Source organism: Neodiprion lecontei, chromosome 6, assembly GCF_021901455.1.
Source record: "Neodiprion lecontei isolate iyNeoLeco1 chromosome 6, iyNeoLeco1.1, whole genome shotgun sequence".
In the NCBI taxonomy this organism is placed as follows: domain Eukaryota; kingdom Metazoa; phylum Arthropoda; class Insecta; order Hymenoptera; family Diprionidae; genus Neodiprion; species Neodiprion lecontei.
The window spans coordinates 3,427,691-3,452,726 of record NC_060265.1 but is presented as its reverse complement, the minus strand read 5'-3'; the positions used below and the strand labels follow the sequence as shown (position 1 = coordinate 3,452,726).

The window sequence follows — 25,036 nt, the reverse complement described above, 5'->3', positions numbered from 1 at the left end:
TTGTATTTTTTTTGTTTTTTTTTTTTAGGTTCTCAGTATCGTCGAAAATATACCATTCGGAAGGCAGACTGAGTAATTTCACAATCGGAGAGACGATGAATTCTTTTCACGTGTACCCTAATTTGTTTTCTCTTTGTTTCATCGGAGTAGCTGAAACTCAGGTAAATTTCGCTGAAGTTTATTATTTATTCATATTTCCACTGGATTGTTGTGAGGTTGCATATTGAAAAAAGTCCGTTGAATGTTTTTTTTTTCTTTCCATCTTTTTTAATAGCGGGCGTGTATTAAAAAAAATTTGTTTAAAAAATGTCGGATAGTATGTACCAAAAATTACATATACATGCATCCGTATACACGTAGAAAAACGGAAATTTTAACAAAATTTTCGTTATGTTTTCCTGTTTAAATCAAATATAAAAAAAAAAAAAATTCGTAACAAGAGAAACAAAACTCGTCATTTCCTGCCTGACAACACTTCAATTTGTCTCCCTAAACAACAAACAAACAACAAAATGCGTAAACATATACAATGTACGGTGGCTTGGAAGAATATAAAAAAAATTAAAACGAAAGAAAACCATACTAAATAGATTATAACGATATTTGACGACCAAAGCAGAATGAACAACGGAATGTCGGTGCAGCTTTATCGTTAGAAAATGATTTATGCAACGTCATACTTTGCAGCTGATATTGCAGTATTATAATAGTTGTATACGTATATGAGATAAGAATATTATATATACATATATATTAGACTGGGCCAAAAAAAACGAAGAATTTTTTTTTTAATGGTACTGTAAAAACATTGTTCATGACGACAAATAAAAATTATCCTTGAAGTTTGAGCCCTTAATATTAATGTTAAGGGGTGTATCGTTACAGCTATTGATTTTTCAACAGTTACCGCATTTTTTTCCCCAAAATCCGTCAATTATCAATCTGAAAAATTTCATCAATCCATATTTTTGAAGGAAATTAAATTTCCTACAAAAAAGCTCTCTTACTAAATTGACGTAGATCGAGCCGTTTCCTTGTAATCGTGCCTTAAGCATTGATTTGTTTTTTCAAATTTTTGTTTGAATTTTCGATTCTTGTAATTACCAGAAAAATCAATATTTTCATAGATCAAACCATTATTTTTATGGGAAATTTGATGCTCTACAAAAAAGGTCTCTTAACATTTTTCATGAAATTCACTCCTTTAAAAGTTATTCGACATTGAAATTGTATTCAAAAGTAATTTCAATGTCGAATAACTTTTAAAGGAGTGAATTTCATACAATTTCAGGATAATTTTTATTTGTCGTCATGAACAATGTCATTACAGTACCATTAAAAAAAAAAATTCTTCGTTTTTTCTTGGCCCAGTCTAATATATATACACATATGTGTATACATATATATATATATATTACATGCGTATACATATAATGACGTATGTATTAATGATTTCAAAAAATATTTATTTAAAATAATATTTCTCCCTAAGTCGAAATTACATAATAAATATATACGTCGCGACGAATTATACACGTGTGTAGGTAGGTATGTATATAGCGATACAGAAAGTGTTATTATGTGGTGTATATGTATATATATATGTGTGTATATATACATATTATTGATGTGTGTATGAATTGTTGTACTTGCAGAATTTGTGTCTATAAATTCGCATACTAATAATATAATGATGGCGGTAGTAGTAGTAGTAATAATAACAATAACAACAATAATAATAATAATGCCAATAATAATAATAATAATAATGACAATAACAACAACAATAATAGTAATACTAATAATAATAATAACGACAACAGTGATATCGTGCAAGTAACTGTGATGTGTATACAGACTTTCGAATCTCGTAGTAGTAGTGCGGTAAGAAAAGGTAACGACACAAAACAAAAATATGAAAGAAAAAAGAAAAAAAAAAAAAATGATGAAATGGAAAGAGAACACGTAACGTTAATAATTATTATTCATTAGTTGCGTTCGCCATCAGTGTCCAGCTGGTCGTTCGTGCGTTATATTACATATATATCCATGTATATAGGATACACTTCAATGATTATCATTATCATTATCATTATCATCATTATTATTATTATTATTGTTATTATTATTGTTATTGTTAGATAATTATCGTTAGTTTCGTCCCTGCTTATTGTTTCTCACTCAATCGGCAGGTATTTGTATAATCTTGTTTATCGACCTCCGTCGCCATTGTCAGCATATACTTAGCTTTTTCGTCCTTATATAGATGTAGTTCTTCCGTTTCGAATTAGAGCCAAGCAAGATTCAATCCGCGCAATCTTGGACCTTAGGCCATGGAGAGAGTACCGGCACCCATACCGAAGCCGACACCCTTGGGACCGAAGTTTCTTCCGTAGCAACTGCGGCAGTAGATATCGCCGTCAGGTCCGTCGTTGAGGTTCGTCGAGTCGAGGGAACGACGACAATCCGCACAGCTGAAGCAACGCTTATGCCATACCCTGTTCTTAGAGATCATTTGTTCAGCGGCATAAACGGAGTATCCGCAGCGCGAGCATCCGTTTCCGTCGGTTCGCTTTTGACCAACCTTCGGGTTTGAGTCGATGCTGAAATTGTTTTTTTTATTTATTTTTTTTTGTTTAATTAAAAATTGATTTCTCTTTCATTTACTGTACAACAAACTGCCAAGCGTTATCCGCGGAATCGACTTACTATGACGGTGCGCTATCACCGTTCGTTGACACGAGAGTCGGAGTGTGTCCAAATCCAAATCCTTTCGGGCCAAAGAGTTTGCCGTAGCAGGAGCGACAGTGGATTTCCTTGTCGGGACCGTCGCACGCCAGCATCGAGTCCAACGGTCGGTGGCATTCGGCGCAGTTGAAACATTTCTTGTGCCACATCGTTCCCTTGGCGAGCTGTTGTTCGGCCGCGAAAACCATTCCGCCGCAACGCGGGCAGCCCTGACCTGCCGGTGCCTTGATCGAGGTAGTGTCTGGGTTGTAGAACGGACGACTGGAGGAGATCTCGTCCTCGCTGTAAGGATGAGGGTGGTCAGCAATATTGACGAGGATACGGGGAAGCAGCCGGGGAGAAGGTCGCGGCCTCGGGAATTTCATGTCAAAACTCACGTCAAACCGTCGGTCTGGAGGAAACCAGATCCGCAGGCGAAGCCGTAACCGTGTGGTCCCCATTTCTTGCCGTAGCAAGTCTTGCAGTAAATGTCTTTGTCCGGACCGTCGCAGGCGATGATGGAGTCGAGAGTCTTGCTGCAGTCGTGACACTTGAAACACTTTCTGTGCCATTCGCTACCCTTGGCCAGTACCTGCTCGGCGGCAAATACCACGCCTCCGCAACGTGGGCAACCCTTGCCAGGTGGCGCCTTGATGATGGCCGTATCGATCACGGTCGTACGGGGAGCGGCGTCGCTGTACGTTAAAGATCATCCATTGCAGACTATCGTTTGCGGTACGAAGCAATTAGCGGTGTTAATCGTAAGCTACATTCAAAGTTCACGGTTCAACTCGAACACTGAGGGAGAGAAGAACGAACGATCGATCGGTTCGACTTATACTACATAGGTCTTGTCGGAGGTGAAATTTGACGCTGCGACGTCATTCTCACACGAAGATGTGCCTGAATGAAGTCGCGATGACGTAACGTATGTACCTTCGAAGTATCCCGTGTACATAAGCGTGACACGATTGGAAGCCGAAGACAAGGTGAAAGTGAAAACGAAAGCCGACGAGTAAAAGTGACGAAGGTAATAACAATGCAGGGTACGTGGATTGACTTTGATATGAGAAAAGAGACACTGCACGCGTTATTCCGTGTGTAAACGTCGTGTAAAACGAGACGGTACAGAGACGACGAGGTGTTACAGGTGAGGTCAATTGGCGGTATTAGCGACAGCGGCAACAAAGCGTTAGAGAGCAGAGGCACGAGGGAAGATTAAGATCTGAAGTTGAGGCGTACCCCTCGTCTTCGATATCGCACTGCAGGCCTAGCCAAACTACTCCAGCGTGACCGATACCGCGCGGTCCAAATTTCTTCGGATAGCAAGCTGTTAAGCAGATATAAGCGCATCATATATAGTCAGTGTATAAAAGCTGAGGGAGGTGGATTGTCTGTTTGTTTGTTGTTTTTTTTTTTTTTTTTTAAACATTATTCAGATCCTTCCTCAGCCAGCAACCCACCCGTTGGCATAGCAGTCACTTTGAAGAGCGCCGCCACCCTGACCGTATCCGTAACCCTTCGGACCATATTTCTTGCCGTAGCACACTGAAGACAATACAGATTAAGGTTTGCTTTTCTTGTCAATACTTCGTCGTCAGAGATACGACGTCGCGTTAAACATCCGTACACATATTGATCGCTACTTTCTTTGTTATATGGACTTGTTTCGCCATTTTTCAATGGTAATTTATTACCAACGTTGGACATTTAACGCACGGGCACACGGACGGTATGTTCAAATTTGCAATATCGTGTATCCTCGACGAAGCGAAGCTGAAGCATCAACTGGGGATCTTCTTACCTTTGCAATAAATATCTTTGTCGCGACCTTCGCAGCAATTGACAGAGTCCAACCGTTTCGTACAGACGGAACACTTAAAACATTCCCTGTGCCATTGCTACATGAGACACAAACGGAATAATGATTGTTAGTCACTGAATGTCCAATTTTCGGGGGGCTAGTTGTGATCAGAAGATACGTATGCGTATTAAATCGGTGCAATGTCGTTGTTGTTAAAACTTTTGGCTCAGCTACGAGGGTTTGTCGGTGTTTGTTTTTTCTTTTTTCTTTTTTTTTTGTCGTAGTTTTTCATTGATTATGTACCAGCCATACAACGATCATGGAGTTGACAAATTTCACGGACTTGATTCGTGCGGTTGAGATTAGTTAATAAGAAACTGCCTGTCCGCAGCTCTTGTACGATGGTATTTATTTCACAGTCGTTGGATTTTTGTGTTTCAATTCCGCATTCTCGTTAAGAATATTAATCACACAGAATTGTTTTACCGAGTATTACTAAGATAATTGATTAGTCGAGATCTATAACGTAGACGTGTAATATACAAATTACGAATATTAAATATTTTCAAAATAAAAAAATTAAAATTACAGGACAACGGGGGATAGTATGTGAAAGAAACTTTTTGTTTTTTTCAAAAAGAAAAAACAAAAAAAAAAAAAACGGGCAATACAAAACGAATACGACGTGTAAAAGAAAAAAAAAGAACGCGAACGACTTGAGTCCCAGTCGTCGTGACTGCGTACGATAATACAAGTTAAACGAATCACGGTGTACATAATGACGTGAAACATTAGAAAAAAAAAAAAAAACGGACAACCGAATATGCAGTACTACCTCTACAGTAAATGTCTCGATCTGGTCCGTCGCAATGTAGGGTAGAGTCGAGGGTGCGCTGACAGATCTTGCACTTGAAGCATGCCCTATGGTAGCCCTGGTCACAAGAAGTGATAACAACAACAAGACCGTATGAGTGGACGGCGTGGTTTTTCTTTCTTTCCGATCTCTAGCGGTCCGCATAGCCGGTTTTTCAACGATTTTCGATATTTTTCTATTCGTCTACTTACCCTTCCGCGTGCCAGCATCTGTTCGGCAGCGTAAACGTAGCCCCCGCATCGCGGGCAACCCTCGCCTTCGGGAGCCTTCGCTATGGCGCGTGGTTCCAGCACGGCCTGAGATCCTCGAGGGCTAAAAATACAATCGTCTATTGGTATTTCACATCGGCGAGGAATTTCTCGTGTAAATATTGGTAAAAAATATGCGCGTCACTTATACGTGTGCCAGATATCAAGCCAAACCTCGCGATTGCGGTAGGACGCTTTTGTTTCAAACTCACTATTTCTCTACGCCTTGTTATACCGACTGACGTCGTGTTTGTTCTCATTTTGTTTTTTTTTTTTTTTTGGATTTAGCGAGATTTGACTTGGTTCAGGCTTGATTGGCAAACAAAGCAAGTATCAACAGATTTTTCTACGGAAGAAGAAGTAGAGTAACGGGACGAAGAATATGAGACAAGGAATAGGATGTGTGATATTAGAGTAGCGAGATGTGGTAATTGAGAAATGACAAGACGCGTGTAACAGCGAAAAAAAGTGGACAAATAACAGTATCAGAAAAGTAAGAAAAACTCAACGAACTCTACTGGTGAGAAAAAAAATCCAACATAGAAAAAATCAACTTTATAGCCGAAACAGCGAAAACCATGGAATCAAACGAACAAAATGAAAAAAAAAAACAATAAACAAATGAAAAAAATATGCAGCTCATTTTTGTAAAATGAAAAAAAAACCGGATGTATCCCATGTAGTTTGATGATATCCGGTGTGTAATTATATGCACTGCGTAATTTACGTATATCGATTGGGTTATGCAACATAAGAATTATCTTCGTGCTGCAGCGGTCCTAAAATAAAGCCTGCACATGCGTTTGCGATGCGTTAATAAACGAGGTGACATAAAAGCTGCGGATATTCGGGCGAAGTGGGTGTAACGAGTTTTTTTTTTTTTTTTTTTGTTTTTGTTTTTTATTACTGGTTACTGTGTTAAATAGAGATCCCCAACCACGCGCGATACGCTACCGCCGAGCCCAAGAGGATAGCCGAAAAGCAGAGCTGATAATTACAGAGCCAAACTAAACCCGTCCTAGGTTGAGCTTAGCTGCAGTTATATAGCCGAGGCGGTTGGCCGATTGGGCAGGCGGGCAGGCAGGCAGGCGGAATTGTTAGGGGTCGGTTAAGGGGTTAATGTGCAAATGGTGTAACATGTACATTGCGGCAACGGCGGTGGTGCCGATAGTGAAAGAGAGAGAGAGAGAGAGAGAGAGAGAGAGAGAAGTGAGGAACGAAAGAATGTCCAGGGATGAGAGAATAATTCGTGATACGGTTGCAAAGGGGTGAGAGAAAGTGTTTAGAGAATAAGATAAGATGTTGTTACACGGGGGCCGCATGCAAGCAGGAGAAGAGAGTATAATAGAATATACAGGCGGGCAAAGCAAAGCGTCACGCGGGCGCAATACTCGGTTGCTCACCATATAATCGCGTGTGTGCGTGTGTGATCGAATATATCAATGGCTGAATCCCAAATGGCTTGAACTCGGCGGGGCTGGCGGGGAGAGGGGGGTGACACATCACATATTATCGCGACAGTGTTTCACATTTACAGTGGTTATTTATTAATTAATAATAGCACTTATTACAGATGGTACAAATTATCCTAATTCTAAAAATTATTACTTTATATATTCATACTGAACGTAGAACTTTTATGCGTTGCCGGTGGGCAAAGAAGGAAAATATTAAAATTTATCTTTTCTTGTTGTTCGTTTTTCGTTGTTGTTTTTCTTTTTTTTTTTTTTTTTTTTCAGTAAAATATCTCCACCGTTTAAGGAAAAATATGCGGGTCTTCTTTTGTTTTTCTTTATCCTTGTCAAGTTTTTCGTACCAAGATATAAGTGTGTTATATATGTATAATCTGACCGAGAGACGTTTTTTTTTTTTTTTCTTTTTTTCTTTTTTCTCTTTTCGTACGAAGTTATATAATTAATTATCATCGTTACATCTCGACGAAGTGATGGTATTCTTCCGAGATATTATGAAGAACACGATTGAGAAGATGAAGAAGAAGAAGAAGAAGAAGAAGAAGAAGAAATACAAAAATTTCGTTCAAGAGGACAAAAAAAAAAAAAGAAAAAATAAAATTTGAGAGAAAAAAAAGAACAAAACAAAATTCGACGAATCAAAAAAAAGTATACAGAGAGAACAATCGAAAGAAACGTAATACCTGTATTATGTATTATTATATTATTATATTGTATAATAATTATAACACAAAATGTTTTATCAAATTGGATGGTGATAGGTAAAATTAAGAGAAAGAATAAAACGGAAAACTGGTGTTATACGTTTGAAACTTTTGGCGGTAGTAGTGGCGGTGGTGGTGGTGGTGGTGGGGGTAATATAGAATATATATGTAGAGATTTGGGGGGGGGGGAGGACATGCGGTATTCCTCAATTTGGATACAATTATTTGTCAGTCGTTTATATATATATATATATATATATATGTATGTGTGTGTATAAAGGTGTGAAATTATATGTCAAAACTCATCGTCGTGTGCATTATAATTCCGTGCAGAAGGGTTAATCTGCGGGAACGCAGCTACATTAAAATATGTATAAGACATATATGCATACATATATAAGAGCAGAACATGTATGATGTATATTATCGTATGAAAACAACAATATTCATCAAGTGAGTACATACTGCAGTATATAATATATATATATATATATATATATAATACAACTTCGTACGATGATGTTTAACGAGATATGTAACCATCAAGAAAGAATATCACATGCACGTTTGTTCTCTGTTCAGTGTCGGTGTGGTGTTGTTGTTGTTGTTGTTGTTGTCACTGTAACTTTGGTGTATTTTTAAAATTTTTTTTTGTTGTTTTCGTTTTTTGTTCTCGTGGTTTTGTTTTTTTTTTCTAATTGTTTTGTTTTTGGTATGTACAGGGGGACCTCGAGATAGAGAGATGGTTCTGGGGTAGGGAGGGCGACCGCACTCACTCGGAAGTCTCCTTCAGGTGTTCACCGGCGTCCATGGACAAGCATCCGGCACCACCACCGAATCCGTAACCCTTGGGGCCAAATTTACGCCCGTGGCAGTTCTTGCAGTAAAGCTCGTTCTCGTGCTCGGAGCAGTTTGTGGAGTCGAGCAGTTTACTGCAGAGGCCTGCAATCCAACATATACTCGAATTCAAGTTATGACTCTGATTCGATTCGACGATTTTCATCGCGACCGCTAATTCGTTTCTTCAAACGTTACGGAACTCTCGAGAGCTTGCGAAGCTTTCGCCTACCTTGCGTTAAAAAATTTATAAATTATCGTTAGGAAGAAGTTTGTGACGTTTAGGAAAAACCTTCACTTCGCACCTTTGGGAATGTCGGAAATTTAGTAAACCAACTGCTTGAATTCATCTTATTTCGATAAATCGACTCCTTCAAAGTTGTTCTAAAATTGCGTAATTACGATTTTTTTTTATGCCTTATTCTTCGAAATTTTTGTCCAATTGTGGTTTTGATCGGTTGATCGATGAGAAAAAGGATCGATAAATAATCGGCAGTGAAATTCTCGTCTCTTATGGACGTTTCGCTTTGCTCCTCTGCGTCGTAAAAATTTTACGCGATAGTTGAAGAATCTTCGAAACGAATCAGGGCATTATAAACTTTTACGGAATTGCACTTAACGATTGCCGTTATCTCGAGTAAGAATTCGTTACCTTGTTTTCGTTTTACGATCACAGAAGTAAACATCATCCATACGATTAACTCGGATATTTCTTACTTTACCGCACAGCCTCGGACTTTAGATAAGTGCAACGCATATGATTGTCGTAACCTGCAGCGTAAATTAGTCCCGAATCTATGTCTCCTGACCTTTTATCGTACCAGGCGCGAAACCCTTGATACGTTTGAGAAAATATCTTTGACGAAATTGATCGCGTCCCGCATTGGATCCGGCTGTTCCCCAGGTCTTTACAGACTTTGAACCACCTCGCGTTGTTTTTCCACTCTCGGGTTTCCTACAACTATTCGTGCATATACTCACCGCACTTGAAGCACATCTTGTGCCATTTCAGTCCACCGGCGACGCGTTCCTCCGCTGCGTAGACGGATTTGTTGCACTTGGGGCATTTCGGGTGTTCGACTGGCTTGAAAGGCATTTTGCTTATTCTGAAATGTGAAGGATATAAAAGATGAGTCGTCGTTGCGTCATATTTCCGTATCGCGTCGATCTGTTCAAACCGTTGACCAATAAACCGCGCCGCGTTTACCACTGCGCAAAATTCCGCTGACAATCTTGCGAGTAATTGCTAAACGAGCCGGACAAGCGATTCGCGTATCGCTTCCCTTTCATCGTTGCAGGTTATTTTTTCTAGAGGCTAAAAAAAAAAAATGTTTCCCAAGTTTACGAGTTTTTCCGTTACAGGTGCTACCCCAGCATCGTGAAATTTAAAGGTAAACACAGTATTTCACGAGGAAGGCGATACCTCTATGCAGATGGCATGGACCAAAGGGGGAATGCCGGTAAATTCGCCGGGCAGCTGCCGGCCGTCGGCAACCGGATCTATTTCCGTAGATACGGGCTATAGTATCGAAGGAAAGCTAGGGACGAAGATCGAAGGAGGTGCGGGAGCGCGGCGCTTTGCCGGACGCCGTTGGGTGTGGGCTATATTTGTTACGGCGTAGGCCAACGTCGGCGTCGTAACCCGACGACGCCGTATTAGGGAGCGGACGGGCGTCGCGGCGCCCACCTACCACCCCTCCTCCCTCCCCCTCTTTGCCCGACCGACGCGTCCTAGTTAAACCCCCGAATTCCCCCTTCCTTCTTTTGCGGAATCGAAAATAAGAATATGAACGAGTGTGGAAGTGTGCGGAGGTCCCGGCTCTTTTCTTCCGCGCACTTTCGTCATATGTATGTAAGACGTACGTATCTGTGTACGAGTATAATAAACGTATTAACGGATGAGCTCGCGAGATATATAAGTCACGGTCTGTAGGCATAGTCGATTCAGTGGCATTGATAGGAGGCCACGGTCCACCACCGATCTCCCGCATTTCTCCCTTCTCTTTCTTCGCACTCTCGACGTTACGTACGTTGCCTTCCTCCGTTACATGTACTTTATCATACCGCGATATATGAACCGCGAAGGCTGCATGTTCGTTTCTTCGTACGAAGATGCGACGTGCGACACCGATGAACGGAAAAATCGACTCGCTCGTACGACGATGATCAAGCGAGTCGCCCAGCGACTTGGGATATTCACTTTCGGTCTTTGCTCTTTACTACTCACCACTATGTTTCGGCTTAATCGGTCGAAGGTGAGAGTCGTGGAGTTCGCAACACCGTAACACTCTACACCGCACTAATACTGGATTCGAATGGCTGATCCGGCGCGGTGCGAGGTCTAGTCATACCAAGGTTTGCACACGGCACGTGCATCGCTAGAACGATGGAGATGACGCCGGCGGCGGGGCGTCGGCCATCGTCGGGGGTGCGGATGCGGGGAATGCGGGCTCCGACGACGTGGAGGCGGAGGAGGCGGCAACGGGAACCGGCCGCTATCGTCGTGAACCGGCCTGGCCTATGCAGGTCCTCGTTCCACGCCGTTCCAACGCCGGTGGAACCGCCGGCACACTCATCTACTATTAATAAATTCTTGCTCAAATATCTATTTTTAATCCGGGGGATGTGTATAAATGCCTTAAATCCCGCTAACGTATTATAATGAGATCGGTACGATAAATATGGACGGTGGTCCACCTGCCCGACAAATACCTTTCTTTTCGATTCGTTGTTTCTCCTTTTTATTTTTTGTTTTTTTATTTTTCTCTGATTTTTCATCGACTCTGCTGCGGGTGTACGGTTATTCGAGGAACGGTACCGGAAACAGAAGCCAACGGAAGAAAGAGGACGAGACTTTGTTCCGAAACGAAGTACGATCGATAATTATGATCGTATCACGCAGATTATCCATAAATCTTATTTTTATTCATCGAAGAGTACGAAGAGAATTCCCATTCCTTTGAATCCTGTAAGCTTCAAGGACGGTCCGTGAGGCGAGACGTTAACATGTGTCGCATACGTATGGTACATGCTGTAAGCTTCGTTTGAACAGGTGAACGCAATTTCGATGCTACGGAAACGTTTCTTGGATAAGAAATTCACTATCATGTGCTAGCGTCTATTCTTGACTCCTACTTTTTTCAACGATTTTTCTTATACTCGAGAAATTTTCCTTTCGTCAATCTTTTATTTTTAAACAGCATCTCGGCGAGTTTCTTTCTCACCCTGCGGTGATATACCTGTACTTATAACTTACATGTTATACTCCGCGTTGGATTAATCTCTCGTGACAAACGCGAACGTTCCTGTATATACAGTCTATTAATATTGTTCTCTTCGAGTGAGTTTAAATATCCATGTCGTCACGTTTTTCTCTACATTATATCAATTCACCCGAATCTCGTGACCACGTCAATGAAATCCTTTAACGTTGACCTTATAATCGGTTTACATTTGCCATTCGACAAAACCGCAATGACACTGACCGCTGTATAAACTCATACAAATTTGTATATTTAAACTTAAATTTATTCTATACTCTTGATACACCTGCTTGCAGTCGATCAAATTTCACTCCTCCGTGTTGTTCCGCTGTTTCGTTTGTTGCACGGATATGATAAGTCTGCTACGAGCACCCCGGTAAAAGACAGTTTTTCAAATAATTCTACATCCGGGCTGATGTTTGTCATTTTTAAAGAAAAAATAAAGCACACGGCGCACGTTGACTTTTTCGTACGCAGGCAGGTACAAATTTTGATTTTGTAATAGAAAGAAAAAAGGAAAACAACGGCCTCCCCGTTTTCGGATTATTCAAAAAATGATCAAAAAACCAATCGAACTACTCGCGAGCCAAAGGATTATTATCGTACAGCGGTACGAACTACCTATTCGTAACATCGCGGGAGAAGACAAGACAGCTGCAAGGGATGAGTATAAATTTAATCCGTTCCTGCAATAAACTTAAGCAGAATGCATCGGCTGGGGTACATTTCGAACGAGCCGAGGCTTGAATTTTTAAATTTTCGGTTTTTCTCTCTTGACTGGGGGCGGGGAATGAAAGAGAAAGAGAGAGAGAGATGAAAGGAGCTTTATTCTTGAGGAAATGATAAATTTCGTGGAAAGTTGGAAAATTGTGAAGTGCGAAAGATCGCCGGCTGGTGTGCACGCCGTATCGCTTCTACTGAGTCAGCGCAAGTGTCTCGAAGGCGTCTGCTGGTGACTAAATGCTAAATTTGGTTACCTTAGGGCCGGGATTGTGTTACATGCGTGGGATATTCTAATATTTCGGGTGGCCGGTAGCTAGGCAACTGGGCCATCATTTTCTATATCTATACTCCATGCCCCGAGCCTTACGCTGCAGAAAACGAGGAAAGATGCGAGGAAGGGAAAAAAGTTTACGAGCCTTAACGACGGGTGGAGGAATCGGCTTGAGTCGGCACCCAAACTTGTGGGTTTAAAAAAACCACACGTGTACAAGAGATTTCCTGTGCAGTTATGCGTTAGCCTTATCAAAGCTGTAAATTGGACATTTTTAAATCCCCCATTCGTCGGACGGTCAAAGTCGCACCGATGCAACTGACGAGATTTCAATGAGCTTCGGATGCGGTGGAACGAAGACGAGCTGCGCGACTCGATGTAAGTCACGGAGGAAATTTCATTAATGGTAAAATTAACCAGCCGCATAAATCCTCAAGACCAATTTTGAAATAATTTCAAACCCCGATCTCCGTCTAGGAGAGAATTTATTGCGGAGCTATTGATCATATGGCGACCATCAAACATCATTTACCTACCTATCCGCATACCGCAACGACGATGTGCAATTATTAAAAGCTAGGCACGTGGCCAATTTTTTCTGCCTAACCTCGCTAATGGCTAACAACCTTCAAGGTGAGAGGCGCAAATATCTCAGTGACTCTGTGGCGGAATTGCGAAGTTGAGGAATCGCGAATATAATACCGGGGAAAATAAGCGAGGCGTGCGAAAAAGAGAAACGAAATATCGACGAATTTTGCGTCTACGGATCACAGGGGTCCGATTGATCCGCGAAACGAGATCCCGTACCTTTCATTCTACGCTTACAAAAATTACCTGCGTAAAACATTAAGTATATAGCATAGTAGCATTATGCTACATAAGAGGCATAACACATTCCGGTAATAGCGCGCGGTAGCTGAAGATGCAGATGGTGTGGAGTCGAAAATAAATTTGGTGGATTTTGGCAATATCTCAGTAAAGCACACTCGGTACGCATATACATAAACGCGTGTATCTTCGGTCAATGAGTCACTCGCAGGAAAGAATATCGCCGGACAGATGGGTTCTGTTATATTTGCGCTATAAACAACATTTTTCTCCTCAGCTCCTGTCTCTTACCTTTTCGTCAGCCTTTTGCTCTTTGAATTCTGCTAATTGATATGCGCCAATTATCGCAGCTGTTGCTTCAACGTTCGTTTTTCCGATCAGGATAACAAACGGTATTCGATAGTCATACGTCTCGTGAAAATGAGGAACCGCAATTTTCCTTGCGCTACGATTCGGGTGAGTTTCTGAAAACGAACTCTGTGAAAATCGGTGATATAATTATTTTTCTTTTTTTTTTTCTCTCTCTTCTCCAAGGCAAAAATGTTGAAGAATTATGTAACCCCTTGGAATTCAGCATTGGTAGAATGTATATAGAATAAACAACGCGATCTCGAGTTATGAAAATAAATAGAAATCACGTAAGTTTGATTTGGTTAATAAATGAGCGACGTGTATATGAATGTAACTTGTACCGTACGTAGGTATGCATACGGAATCGTTAGACGCACGTCCGTGTAACGAAATTAAAAAGATTTGCTAAAATTAGCAAAGATCGTCGACCTCGGGCATACACACGTATACAACGTATACGTATATGCTGCATCCATGCGTCCGGCTGCACTTTATTTGTTTTGCCCCTTCGCGTATTTCGATTGGTTGGTTTTTCTCCCACCATTAAACGTATATATTCTCTTCCCTCTCCTTGACAGGCCGATACGCCCGCGCCTGTGCCGCGTTGTCAAGAGAGAGAGAGAGAGAGAGAGAGAGAGAGAGAGGAAGGAACCCCATTGTTTCTAGCTGCAGGAAAGCTCGACACTCGCCGAGTCTCGCTCGCAGGGACAGCCGAGCTTTTCGAATACCTGCACTATTTAATCGACGACAGTTTTCAACGGCGACAGAAAAAGCACAAGCATTGATCCTAAGGGCTGCGGTACATGAGGAGTAAACGCATAATGCACGATTGAATTAAGGGGGAATCGGGAGGAGGAAGTCGAGGATCGAGCCAAGTGTTACGCGGTATAAAAGCATCGCTGAACGTTCGGTGAAACAATGCCACGAGGCCGATCTTACTCGGCTTGCAATGATCCCGTCCGACCGAGACGCTCGTTTAGCTGTTATCACTTGCCGTGGCCGAGTCTGGCTGCTGCCGCGTTTTCCACTTCGTTTGACAAGCCTACACGCAGGCCTAATTCCGTTGCCGCCTTGAAGCTCGCATCCACCTATATTCGCGAATCACACTTCGTTTGATTCCACCGATATCCCTGCATACGTGTAATCGCTGATATATGTATAACGCGAGCGAATTAATTTACAGAATAACAATATCGAAGTGGAATAAATTTTCTGTTAAACAAATAAAGACGGGAAAAATTGCCGCGCAATTTGCGCACGAGCATGAATTATGTATAACGTCATTTACGTATACGTACACCCCACATTCGTGGGACACGGTATTCTTCCATTCGAACTTAATTAATGATCCTATCGTGCCAAATTATAAACTTTACGCGTGGGTAACAGTCAAAAATACGAGGAACAAGGTCTTTTTTATATTTTTTTTCTGTTCCGTGAATTTCCGTAGTATCAACTCTTGAAATAATCTTTTGAAAAATGTTCCATTTTCTAAGCTCGGGCACACGAGAAACCAAGAAAAAAGTTATCACATCGATATCCTGTTGATACATGCTATTTATTGCGGATACTCGACGTTCGGTAACGATTGCGACATAAATTCTGCTGGGGTCAAGTATGATTACTGACCCGTGGAGGTTCTATTGTACGTTTTGCAATACTGATTGCAGATACGAGAAATTTTTTCTTTCAGTTTTTCAGACTAAAATCTAATGTAGTATTTCAGGATTTATTGAAACCCTCGTATACTATATACATTATACGTACGCAGTTCGTAATCGCTTCGTACGAAAGTTCACGAAGCGTAAAGTCCGAGCTTCAACAAATATTCATCAGCTGTTATCGACATATCAGTTTCACACTTCGAAATCATTCTTCGGTAATAATCATGCTAGTAAAAATTGCAATAAAACATCTCGTTCAATGTCATGTCCGATTTTTTTCGTTCGTATACCTAATTTTATGTACTTGAAAACAGCTCGACGGCTTTTTAAATCAGATGAATTACGTCTCGATTTTTTGGAACACTCCCGAGTTGCACTGAGCCAGCTGATGTATGCGACTCGATTATACATTCATGGACGATGCGCTAACGGACGCTTTGGTAGATGATTTATTTCTGCGTGTATTTTCGAAAGCAAGGACATTTTTCAACGCGATTTATAGAGCGAGAGAATCGCTCGTTCAATCACGTTTCAAATTATTTCTTTAACCGCGGAATAAAATTTTGAAACCTCCCCGAATATCCGAGTTGCAGATTTATTTGGTATATAATGTTTAAATAACTGTGTCTACGCCACTCGAGATTCCGGTCCGGGTGGTTATTTTTGTGAAATGTGCAATCCCAGTCCCCCGGACTGATTTTGGGAAAGAAGATTGTACAATCACGTCAATCAGTTGTCGAATAACTGCGGCCACGCAACTATTGAATACGTATCGAGATCGATAGTGGCAAGATATCGGTCCCGATATAAGGTGATGTAATTTCATCTGTCTTCATAATTATTTCGTTACAACATTATTCGGTAATTCCGTGTATCCCCCTGTAAATATTTGGCAAGGGGAACTATTTATAAAATCCAAAATAAAACTGATTCACTGGGTAACTATACGGGTAATAAATAACCAGCCTACACGTATATCCGTGGGTGTATATTTTATCCCGCAGAGCTTATTATACAATCCGCATCACATCCGTCCGTGTAATCCTGCAGCGCAAGCTGGGGGGGAAAAACCCGAAATTACGCAACAGCCGGAGAAAAAGAAAATTCAACTCTACCGAGCAACTGAGCATTGATAAAGCGAATAAAATTGACCGAGAAAGAAAATGTGGTACAACATGCAAAGCCAAGAGCGTAACTCGCTGTGAAATCCGATAAGCCATCGAAGATGAAATCAAATATTCGTGTAACTATATTTACAACCAGACCTTGAATCACGGGCATTTGAAAATATATGTAAAACTAGTCGCTGACGGAGGTCCTGCATCACTCTTAAGAATTTTGGATAGGTAAAGGAAGACGATTGAAATACATTGAATATTCAAGGCTGCCAAGCTGATTATCAACGCTTTTCAAAGTCAATCATCATTCCGTACTATACCGAGGGGCGGCTGCAATTTCGTAATAAATATTTATATAATATCGAGGATAAATAAAACACCTGTACAACGATTATGCCGTTTCATCCCTTAACCAATACAGAAGTATGAACAGTTGTAACACTTATTTATAAACGGTGTGAAAAGTTTTCGCGGTGGCAAAAGGGGGGGTTGGCTGCGGTTGTGTTATACCCAAACCGTTTGAAAGTCTCACGTTCGCACAGATATTATTGGAGTCTGACGAAACTCGCGTCGATGAATGTATTTCCATCCAACGCATACCTAGACGTACGTAAAATCCATGCGCACCTACCTTATATGTACGTATTTGGGAATATTGTGCGTTGAATTTCGCGCTTTGTTAACGCGAAAATTACACTCGCCTATCAAATTTCACGAATGACAGTCACTCTTGCGTGCGCGCCTTGGATTTAATTCAATAATACGACACGCGCAGTAATTAGGTTATTCGATTCTGTCTCGATGTAAAATGATAATCATTGAATTGCGAACGTTCTCCGACCGATCCTATGAATTATTACACGTCTTCAAACTAGTTTTGACTTTCGACAGACGGTAATAATCTGATATTTATAACGATCATTCAAACATCATTGAAATTTCGCTGGATTAATCTGCACAAGCATATGCACGCAAAGAGGAACAAATTGCGGTTGATTGGCTGTAGAAAATAACAAAGGGTGAGTAAATACGAACGAAAGTTTGGCTGATTTTATTAATAATTTAACTGCCTAGCTTGAGGACAATTAACATTGTGGAAAACTTTCGAATAATGTAAATAATACCGTTATATTATTTTTCAGTTACAAAAATTAAAATAAATAAATATATAATATATATATATATATACATACAAAATATAAATTTATGTTTGTGCGGAGTGGGAGAAGGCATCTCTGCAGATATATGACTGTCGTTATCGTTATCGTTGTTGTTGTTGTTGTTGTTGTTGTTGTTGTTGATGGTTGATTGATTTTTCACGTACGCTTATTACGATCGACTGTTTACTTTCCCAGGAGGATTTTGCGGGTTGCTCCAAGGCTCTGTCCAGCCTGGGTAGCTCCCTTGTTGGAACCAGCCTGAAGACCGATGACTCCTTGTCCTGCACGAAGGGTCTCCTCGGAGAAGTCACGCTTGCATTCTTCGGAGGGCTTGGGTCCTAGGTAAGGTCCCTTCCAATCCTCGTGTCTGTACGTCTGCGTGGGAAAAAAAAAAAAAAAAAAAATTAAAAACATAATCACAAGTATCAAGTTTACGTAGAGTAATCGAAAGAAGAGAACGAATTAAGCGCGTAACGCTGCCCGATGTTTATCGCATATCGCATAAATTTTTCACCTATAAAAAGCTCAGCCTCCGGATAATTTATCGTTTCGTTCGTGTGAAGTTGTAAAATCTTTTTCCGCCGGTTCATTCGGCAGGAATCTTTATCGGTCGTAATAGTTTTAAGAAGGCTTGGAACGATTGTTAAGGATATCAGAAAATTATCGCGCATCTAAAGGATTCAGTCGTCACTTGTCATACTAATGTAAAAAATAATGTCACTATTAGGTTTTTTATTTTGACGTTCGTTCTACTCGAATGGTATATAATGAGACGTCGTATCGGCTAATTTTGTTTTTGAAAATAATTTTTCACAGATTACGGGAAAAAATGTGATAAATTTTTTTCAAATTCTGTTCAAACTGTTTACTGTTGTTGGAGAATAAGACTATAATGATTACTTGATTTGTCTTACGGTACATCAAATAGTGCAATCACATTTGGTACTTTTGAATTTTCACGGTAAATATATTGTCTCTCGCAAGTTTTACTATAGTCGACGATTTTCGCGCGTGTATATACAAGTCTTTTATGCAAATAAAAAAAAGTTACGTACAACGTAAACTAAAGGTTACATAACGTCTAGTTTATGTTGCGAATTAAGAGCAGCCCGACGAAAGTGGGGCGTGAAGGCTTCGCGCGCTGCCTGGACCAGAATGGAATAGCACAAGATATTTTTGGTGATTTGTAAAATGGCCGATGCGCGGAAAGAGAAAACTATAAGATAGGCATGACGATTGGAGAGCGGGATTCGCGATTCCAGGAATTAACAATTTTTCGTAATTTTCGTTGAAAACATTTCAGTCAACCGGACAGTCAATCGATGTAGCGAATAATGAATAGTTAACGCACCTGTCGACCAAGAGCGAAGAGAGTTGTGGTCACTTGGGAGATGTCCTTCTTCTCCCAAAGATCGACTGTCTGGAAAACGTCGACGTCTGCCACTCCGTATTCTTTCAAAGCTTTCTGGAACCTGAAAGCAGGACGAATCAATTAACAATCCTGGAATAATTTTCAAACGAGCTTAGAATAATTATTTACGCTCGATATCCGATACGATATTTGTATAATTGTACTCACACGTTGATGTTCTCCATCATTTTGAATTGTCCACCGGTGCTGTTGATCTTGGGGATGGAACCAGGCTTCAGCTTGTTCATCAGCTGACAAAGGACTTGTCCGTCACGGAGAACATCTTCGTAGGCCTCGTTGGCGAAGAGTTTCTTTCCAAGGATGGACTCGATCCATTCCTTGGCCTCTTTCTCCTGTTCGGGGTCGCGTTTTCCTGCGAGCTGTCAACGACGAAAAGTGTAAGAATACAAGCATAAAATTTTGGTAAAATTGCGTCACGGTAGGTATGTATAATCAGAGTTGTCCGATTGAAAGAAAAGCTTCGGTTCCATCGGAGTGAGAAGAGAATTAAATTTAAAAATGAACGAACTCCTTTCAATCGGAACGATACTCTTTATTTCCGGTGAATGTAGACGAAGAGATTTTTCTCCGATGATATCTCGTTATGCGTATACCTTGGCACGGACTTGACGTTCTAGAGCCATCTTGACTTGCTTTCTGCAGAGGACTGAAGTGTCGAGGACGTTCGCCAACCGTTCTTATACCCCATCGCAACGCAGCGCAACGCAACGAATCCTGCCCACGCTTTCGTCTCTCCAACTCCGCGTAAGCTCACTGTTTCCACAATTTTCGATTCTAATATTAGCACATTATTCATTTGGGTATAACAACTCGTTGATGATTTGCTAAATACCGCCGCCATCTCTGCATATGGTAAATATAGATCGTATCCAGCTAGCGTTATGCGTTGGCGATGTACAACTTACGCGCGAATCTGAGTATAAATGGAAGAAAATAAAGAAAATTTGATCGCAAACCCGACATGCTCCAAATTACAGTCCCGCTTCTTTAAATAGGTATGCAGCGATACGGGTCGGATTGTTTGTTTAGTCGTTTTTGTTGTCGTTATTACCGTTAAACTCATTGCGCTACGCGCACACCGTAAAGGGTGGCAAGTGTAATGCAGTTTTAAAAATTGTGACAGCAGCTGCGGTGTAAATCCGTGAAACTAGGGTAACACCTTTTGTTTACGCGAGACGGGAAAACTAATCGACGTTTAGGAGTTCATGCCAATGTGCATACGTAATGTGCACAATTATGCAACGCCCCGTTTAGTTTAATTATACGAGAAATATTTACTTCTGGAATAACTCGGCAGTTGACTCAGGTTTAAATATACCCCGCATCTGCGGGGCCCCGATTATAATTATAGGTATATACCAGTCGCTACAATATTCCCCAAGATACCGAAAGATTTTATGACATTTTTACGATTTCAATCCCGATCGCCGAAGTCTTCGGAGTAGCAGGAATTTTCAACATTCACAGCCTGCTGTAGCGCTATCAATTGTTTCCTACGAAACGTTGCTTCTCTTCGTAAGAATAAATGTAATTGTAGAAGGAAGAACGCGATATAACGATTTAACGGAAAACTAAAAATTCGATGCTTATTCTACGCGTGTGAAACATGGGCGAAGAATGTCGTACGTCGAGTACGAAGAATAACAGTATACACGAATAGTGGTTGGTTAATGTTGGTGAGTAGAACCAGCGAGGTGTCAAAAAATAGAAAAATGTCATAATCCATGCCCTAGCTCAAACCTAGATACGAAATGGGCCAGGAGAATTTATCAACTATACAAAGTGTGACCTTGTACTAATTTATACTCGAATTTATATCACATTTTTTCTTCCCAGCACAGAATTCAGTCATTTCTCAAAGGTCTCGAAGGACGGTCCTTTCTGCATACCCTAGTGCACAAATACTTTTAGACTATACAAACACTGAGAAGTCATAATTATGACCAGGAACCGCACTTCTATCCGCTATAGTCAAGGTTTTATTTATTTCTATTAATACAATAAATGTGACAGTTGTTGGAATTAATTCTTCTATTGCAATATTATACCTCAAAGTGATTTCCACACAAAGATGTACAGGGACCTATCTATATTCTGTTTACGAAATACTCGCGTTCAGTTTCAACACTTAAAAATCATCCAACAGTCTCCTACTTTGTAATTGTTTGCTGAGATTTATACGCATGCAAGTTGTAGTTCTTATGACTTGCTGTCGCGCTGCCAAAGCAAGTTTAAACTTGAATAAATGAATTTATGGTGTGTGTATGCCGTGACGTATGCTGCAGTTTCAAGAATATGATAATCATCGATACACCACTAAAATTTTCTCTCAATTTGTCGTCATGGTCCGTAAAAAAATTACCTGAAACAAATCCATACCAGGAACTGTTTTTCAAAATTTTCTGCAAACCGCATTAGATTTTCTAATTTTAGTAGAAACTCTGTGAGAGGTTTGTATTTGTTTTTCAAAAACGTTATCAAGTATGTGTAAAAATAAAATAGACCAGCAGAGAAAAACACGTGTAAAAAATACAGCTGTCTTTCTCTATGGTGACAAATTTACCCAATCAATTTTTGGAACTAGTAGAATTGAGGATGATCGAAAGCCGCAAACCGATTTCTAATTTTGAAATATTCGACGACATATACGGTAAGCATGAGAAATTTGCAATGTGTATAAAAAAAAAGAAACCATTTCCTACGAATTCGAACAATTTATTTATTTTCACATTCGCAACATATCCAGTTAAACAAAATAACATCCGAGTTTTGCGATAGCCATATTCGTAGTCGTTGGTAAACTTGTAATAACGTAGAGAATTCGGCAGTCGAAATCAGAGGCAAGGTTGGTGAGCATCGGTTGAGTGGGTCGAGGGATATTTTTTACTTTCTTGGTCGCCGCCACGACGTTAGTAGGCGTTCGTCGCTTCCACGAGCTGCAAAATTCTGCAGATTGATTGGAGGCTATAAAAATCACAGGAGGCCGCATGCGCTTTTTCCCCCGTTCAATCTTTACCTAAGAAGGCGCGAAACATATTTCATTGCGAATAATTTCCAGCGTCCTCGCCGAGCGATACGTTTTAAATTATACGTCAGATTTACCAGCGGGTACGTTTTTACGCAATATATTTGATAGAATTTTCTTATTCTCGTTTCACATAACGTTTGTATAGGTAATACATTTTCGTTTTTCCTAATTATGTTTTCTAGACGTACCTAAGCACATGTCGCGAGTTTGGTGACGTCAGGGGTGCGGAAATTTCCTTTACAAAACTTTGCACGTCGCGTATTATGCCTAGGTATCTTAAAATAGGAGATATCGGTAGACTATTTTCTCACTTTTCAACAGAATTCAAACGTCGGCGAGAACAGAGTTGAACTCAAGCCTTAGATTAAATATCGGTGTTGATTTGGCTGAAAGTAGTGAAAATTGGGGATTGGTTATCAACGATAATCAACCGATTTTTTCCCCGATAATCCATACAGTCTGAACAATGCATTTACCATGTTAAAATTTCCTTTCATCATCTATCTATTACCCCGTAACATTTCAACTAACAGACTAGTTACAAATCATAATCAGACTTGAAACGTCGCTGGCAGAATATCCAATGTAATAGCGCTACTTTATTAACAGATCACTATCAGCCGACGTGCGTAAAATCAGTATCAGAGCCATATTCGGATTAAAAATCAATCTTTCTTTCGCGGACCCGGTACATTAAATTTAAGAACTAATCTGACGTGTTACAACTGAATAATAAATAATCACTCATTGTCAATATTTTCATAAGTTTGCGTTGTTACTCTTATTTTAGAATACAAATCACAATCTAATATTATTTGGAATTGTATTTCGCAACCATTGCGACAGGCTTCTATGGTCGGGTAATGAAAATTTCGACAGTGATTTCATGCCATCCTAATCTTACCCAAATAATCGATATTTCGAATTATAGTAACATAGGTGAACTTTTCTCAGGTTGACGGGAGAAGCGACCACTCTGGTTAATAATTTCAAAGTTGTTGATTCTCTAATTGATCGATCGAAATGTAGTTCTAATTTTTAGTAGTTTGTCAATACGATTTGAAAACCGCCTTGAGTAATTAATAACTTGGCTCGATTGTGATTGCTAAAGAGTGTGTCATTTAAAAATTAGAATAATCAATGATGATCCAGAACACTTTGAATGAAAAAGATGGGATCATAGCGTCAAGGATAGGGCAATGATATGTGAACAAAAACTGTGGTGATATTAGCCAAAATTATTTATTGCTCAAGAATAAATTATTCTTGACTAGCATCCACATTTTCTGTCTGGAGTCCCTTGAAGGTGGCAACAGGGATGTATGTAACTAGTGTGTACAATTTGTTTGCAGAGTCTTCGTCGTCGTTCCTTCTCCTGCTAAGGCGGACGCGAACACGGAAGGGGACATTTCTGAAAGCAAGAATGAAAAATATTTAATACAATTTGAGTACAGGTATTACAACAGTATTTGTTTCAATTTTACAATGTCAACGAGTCCACCAACTAGACTGTGAAGTAATTGTAATTGTATTTAAATGGGATGTGAAAGACTGCCATCTAAAATCAACTAGGACACAACTGCCGTTTGTAAATCAATTAGGAAGAGTCTCCATAAATTATTGAAACGGTCAATAAACACGAGGCTAGCTAAGCGTATTAACTTCCGTCCGAAAAGGGAACTTTTGAGCCGAAAAGACTCCTCATCCTGTCAAGTGATTAGACTAAATAACAAAACTTATCCACATCGGCTATCACATATCTCACATATTGTAACCTTATTGATTACTTGTAACAGCCAGAGGAGCATAATGTGATGCTCACTGGGTTAGAAGTGGTGGACATACAGTTACACAGTAGGGTTAACTTATCTATACGTTTGACATGCTACGTTTTGCGAAATCTATTTATTGGGTAAAGCGTGAACTGGAGTTTAACTGACAACTGTGTTTATTCAGTCAGCATACCTGATTCCCTTGGACCACAGCTGCTTGTTAAGACGTGTGTCGATCCTAACGTCAGGTGTGCCCATTTGTTTTTCGGCGAACTTCCTTATTTCCTTGATAGCTCGAGGTGCCCGTTTCTTGAATCCGACGCCATGCAATCGTTTGTGGAGATTGACCGTATATTCACGTGTCACGACCTCATTCATCGCGCTTTTTCCTTTCTTTTCGCCCGTAGATTTCGCCATCTTATACCTAACCATGTAAACAACGAAAAAGTGGTTAACCTCGTGTGCTGTAGAAAGATCACAGAATAATCTAATTTTCGAGCTACAATATTACTGAATATATATTTGTTGGGGTATTAAGAAGCACTTGGCACTGCCGGCATTAATTATTATTTAACACAGTCGCCGATGTTTTCAGATTTTATTTTCTACAAATTTATCATTACCTCTCCGATAAAATGGAAGTACTCAAAAGAGCCACTAACCGGTTGTGTTCCGAAAACAATCAAGGATTTCCACTCAGAAGGGCATATTCCGTCACCAGGAGCCGAAGAAATTGGACAAATATTATATTTGTGTCCTT

The 25,036-nt window shown here is 40.2% G+C and overlaps 3 protein-coding genes across 4 annotated transcripts; all 3 read right to left on the bottom strand.

Moving 5' to 3' along the window:
• Positions 1-1,445: 1,445 nt before the first annotated feature.
• Positions 1,446-11,050, bottom strand: LOC107224554 (muscle LIM protein 1). Of its 2 annotated transcripts, XM_015664653.2 has the most exons (9): positions 10,894-11,050; positions 9,648-9,772; positions 8,606-8,771; positions 5,597-5,717; positions 4,532-4,628; positions 4,191-4,275; positions 3,126-3,422; positions 2,710-3,030; positions 1,446-2,603 (listed from the first exon to the last, which is right to left on the bottom strand). In XM_015664653.2, exons 2-9 carry the CDS (start codon positions 9,760-9,762, stop codon positions 2,327-2,329), a joined length of 1,479 nt encoding a protein of 492 aa, XP_015520139.1. In that variant the 5' UTR covers positions 9,763-9,772; positions 10,894-11,050; the 3' UTR covers positions 1,446-2,326. The 2 variants fall into 2 exon arrangements, with proteins under 2 accessions (XP_015520139.1, XP_046598673.1); XM_046742717.1 differs by lacking the exons at positions 1,446-2,603; positions 2,710-3,030; positions 3,126-3,422; ... (1 more) ...; positions 4,532-4,628; positions 5,597-5,717 and adding an exon at positions 7,013-7,130.
• Positions 11,051-17,912: 6,862 nt separating this feature from the next.
• On the bottom strand, positions 17,913-20,228 carry LOC107224565 (muscle-specific protein 20). Its single transcript, XM_015664665.2, has 4 exons — positions 20,070-20,228; positions 19,624-19,835; positions 19,396-19,516; positions 17,913-18,419 (listed from the first exon to the last, which is right to left on the bottom strand). Exons 1-4 carry the CDS (start codon positions 20,097-20,099, stop codon positions 18,228-18,230), a joined length of 555 nt encoding a protein of 184 aa, XP_015520151.1. The 5' UTR covers positions 20,100-20,228; the 3' UTR covers positions 17,913-18,227.
• A 3,502-nt stretch (positions 20,229-23,730) lies between these two features.
• LOC107224563 (60S ribosomal protein L31) lies at positions 23,731-25,024 on the bottom strand. Its single transcript, XM_015664663.2, has 3 exons — positions 24,900-25,024; positions 24,470-24,700; positions 23,731-23,915 (listed from the first exon to the last, which is right to left on the bottom strand). Exons 2-3 carry the CDS (start codon positions 24,691-24,693, stop codon positions 23,765-23,767), a joined length of 375 nt encoding a protein of 124 aa, XP_015520149.1. The 5' UTR covers positions 24,694-24,700; positions 24,900-25,024; the 3' UTR covers positions 23,731-23,764.
• Positions 25,025-25,036: the final 12 nt, after the last annotated feature.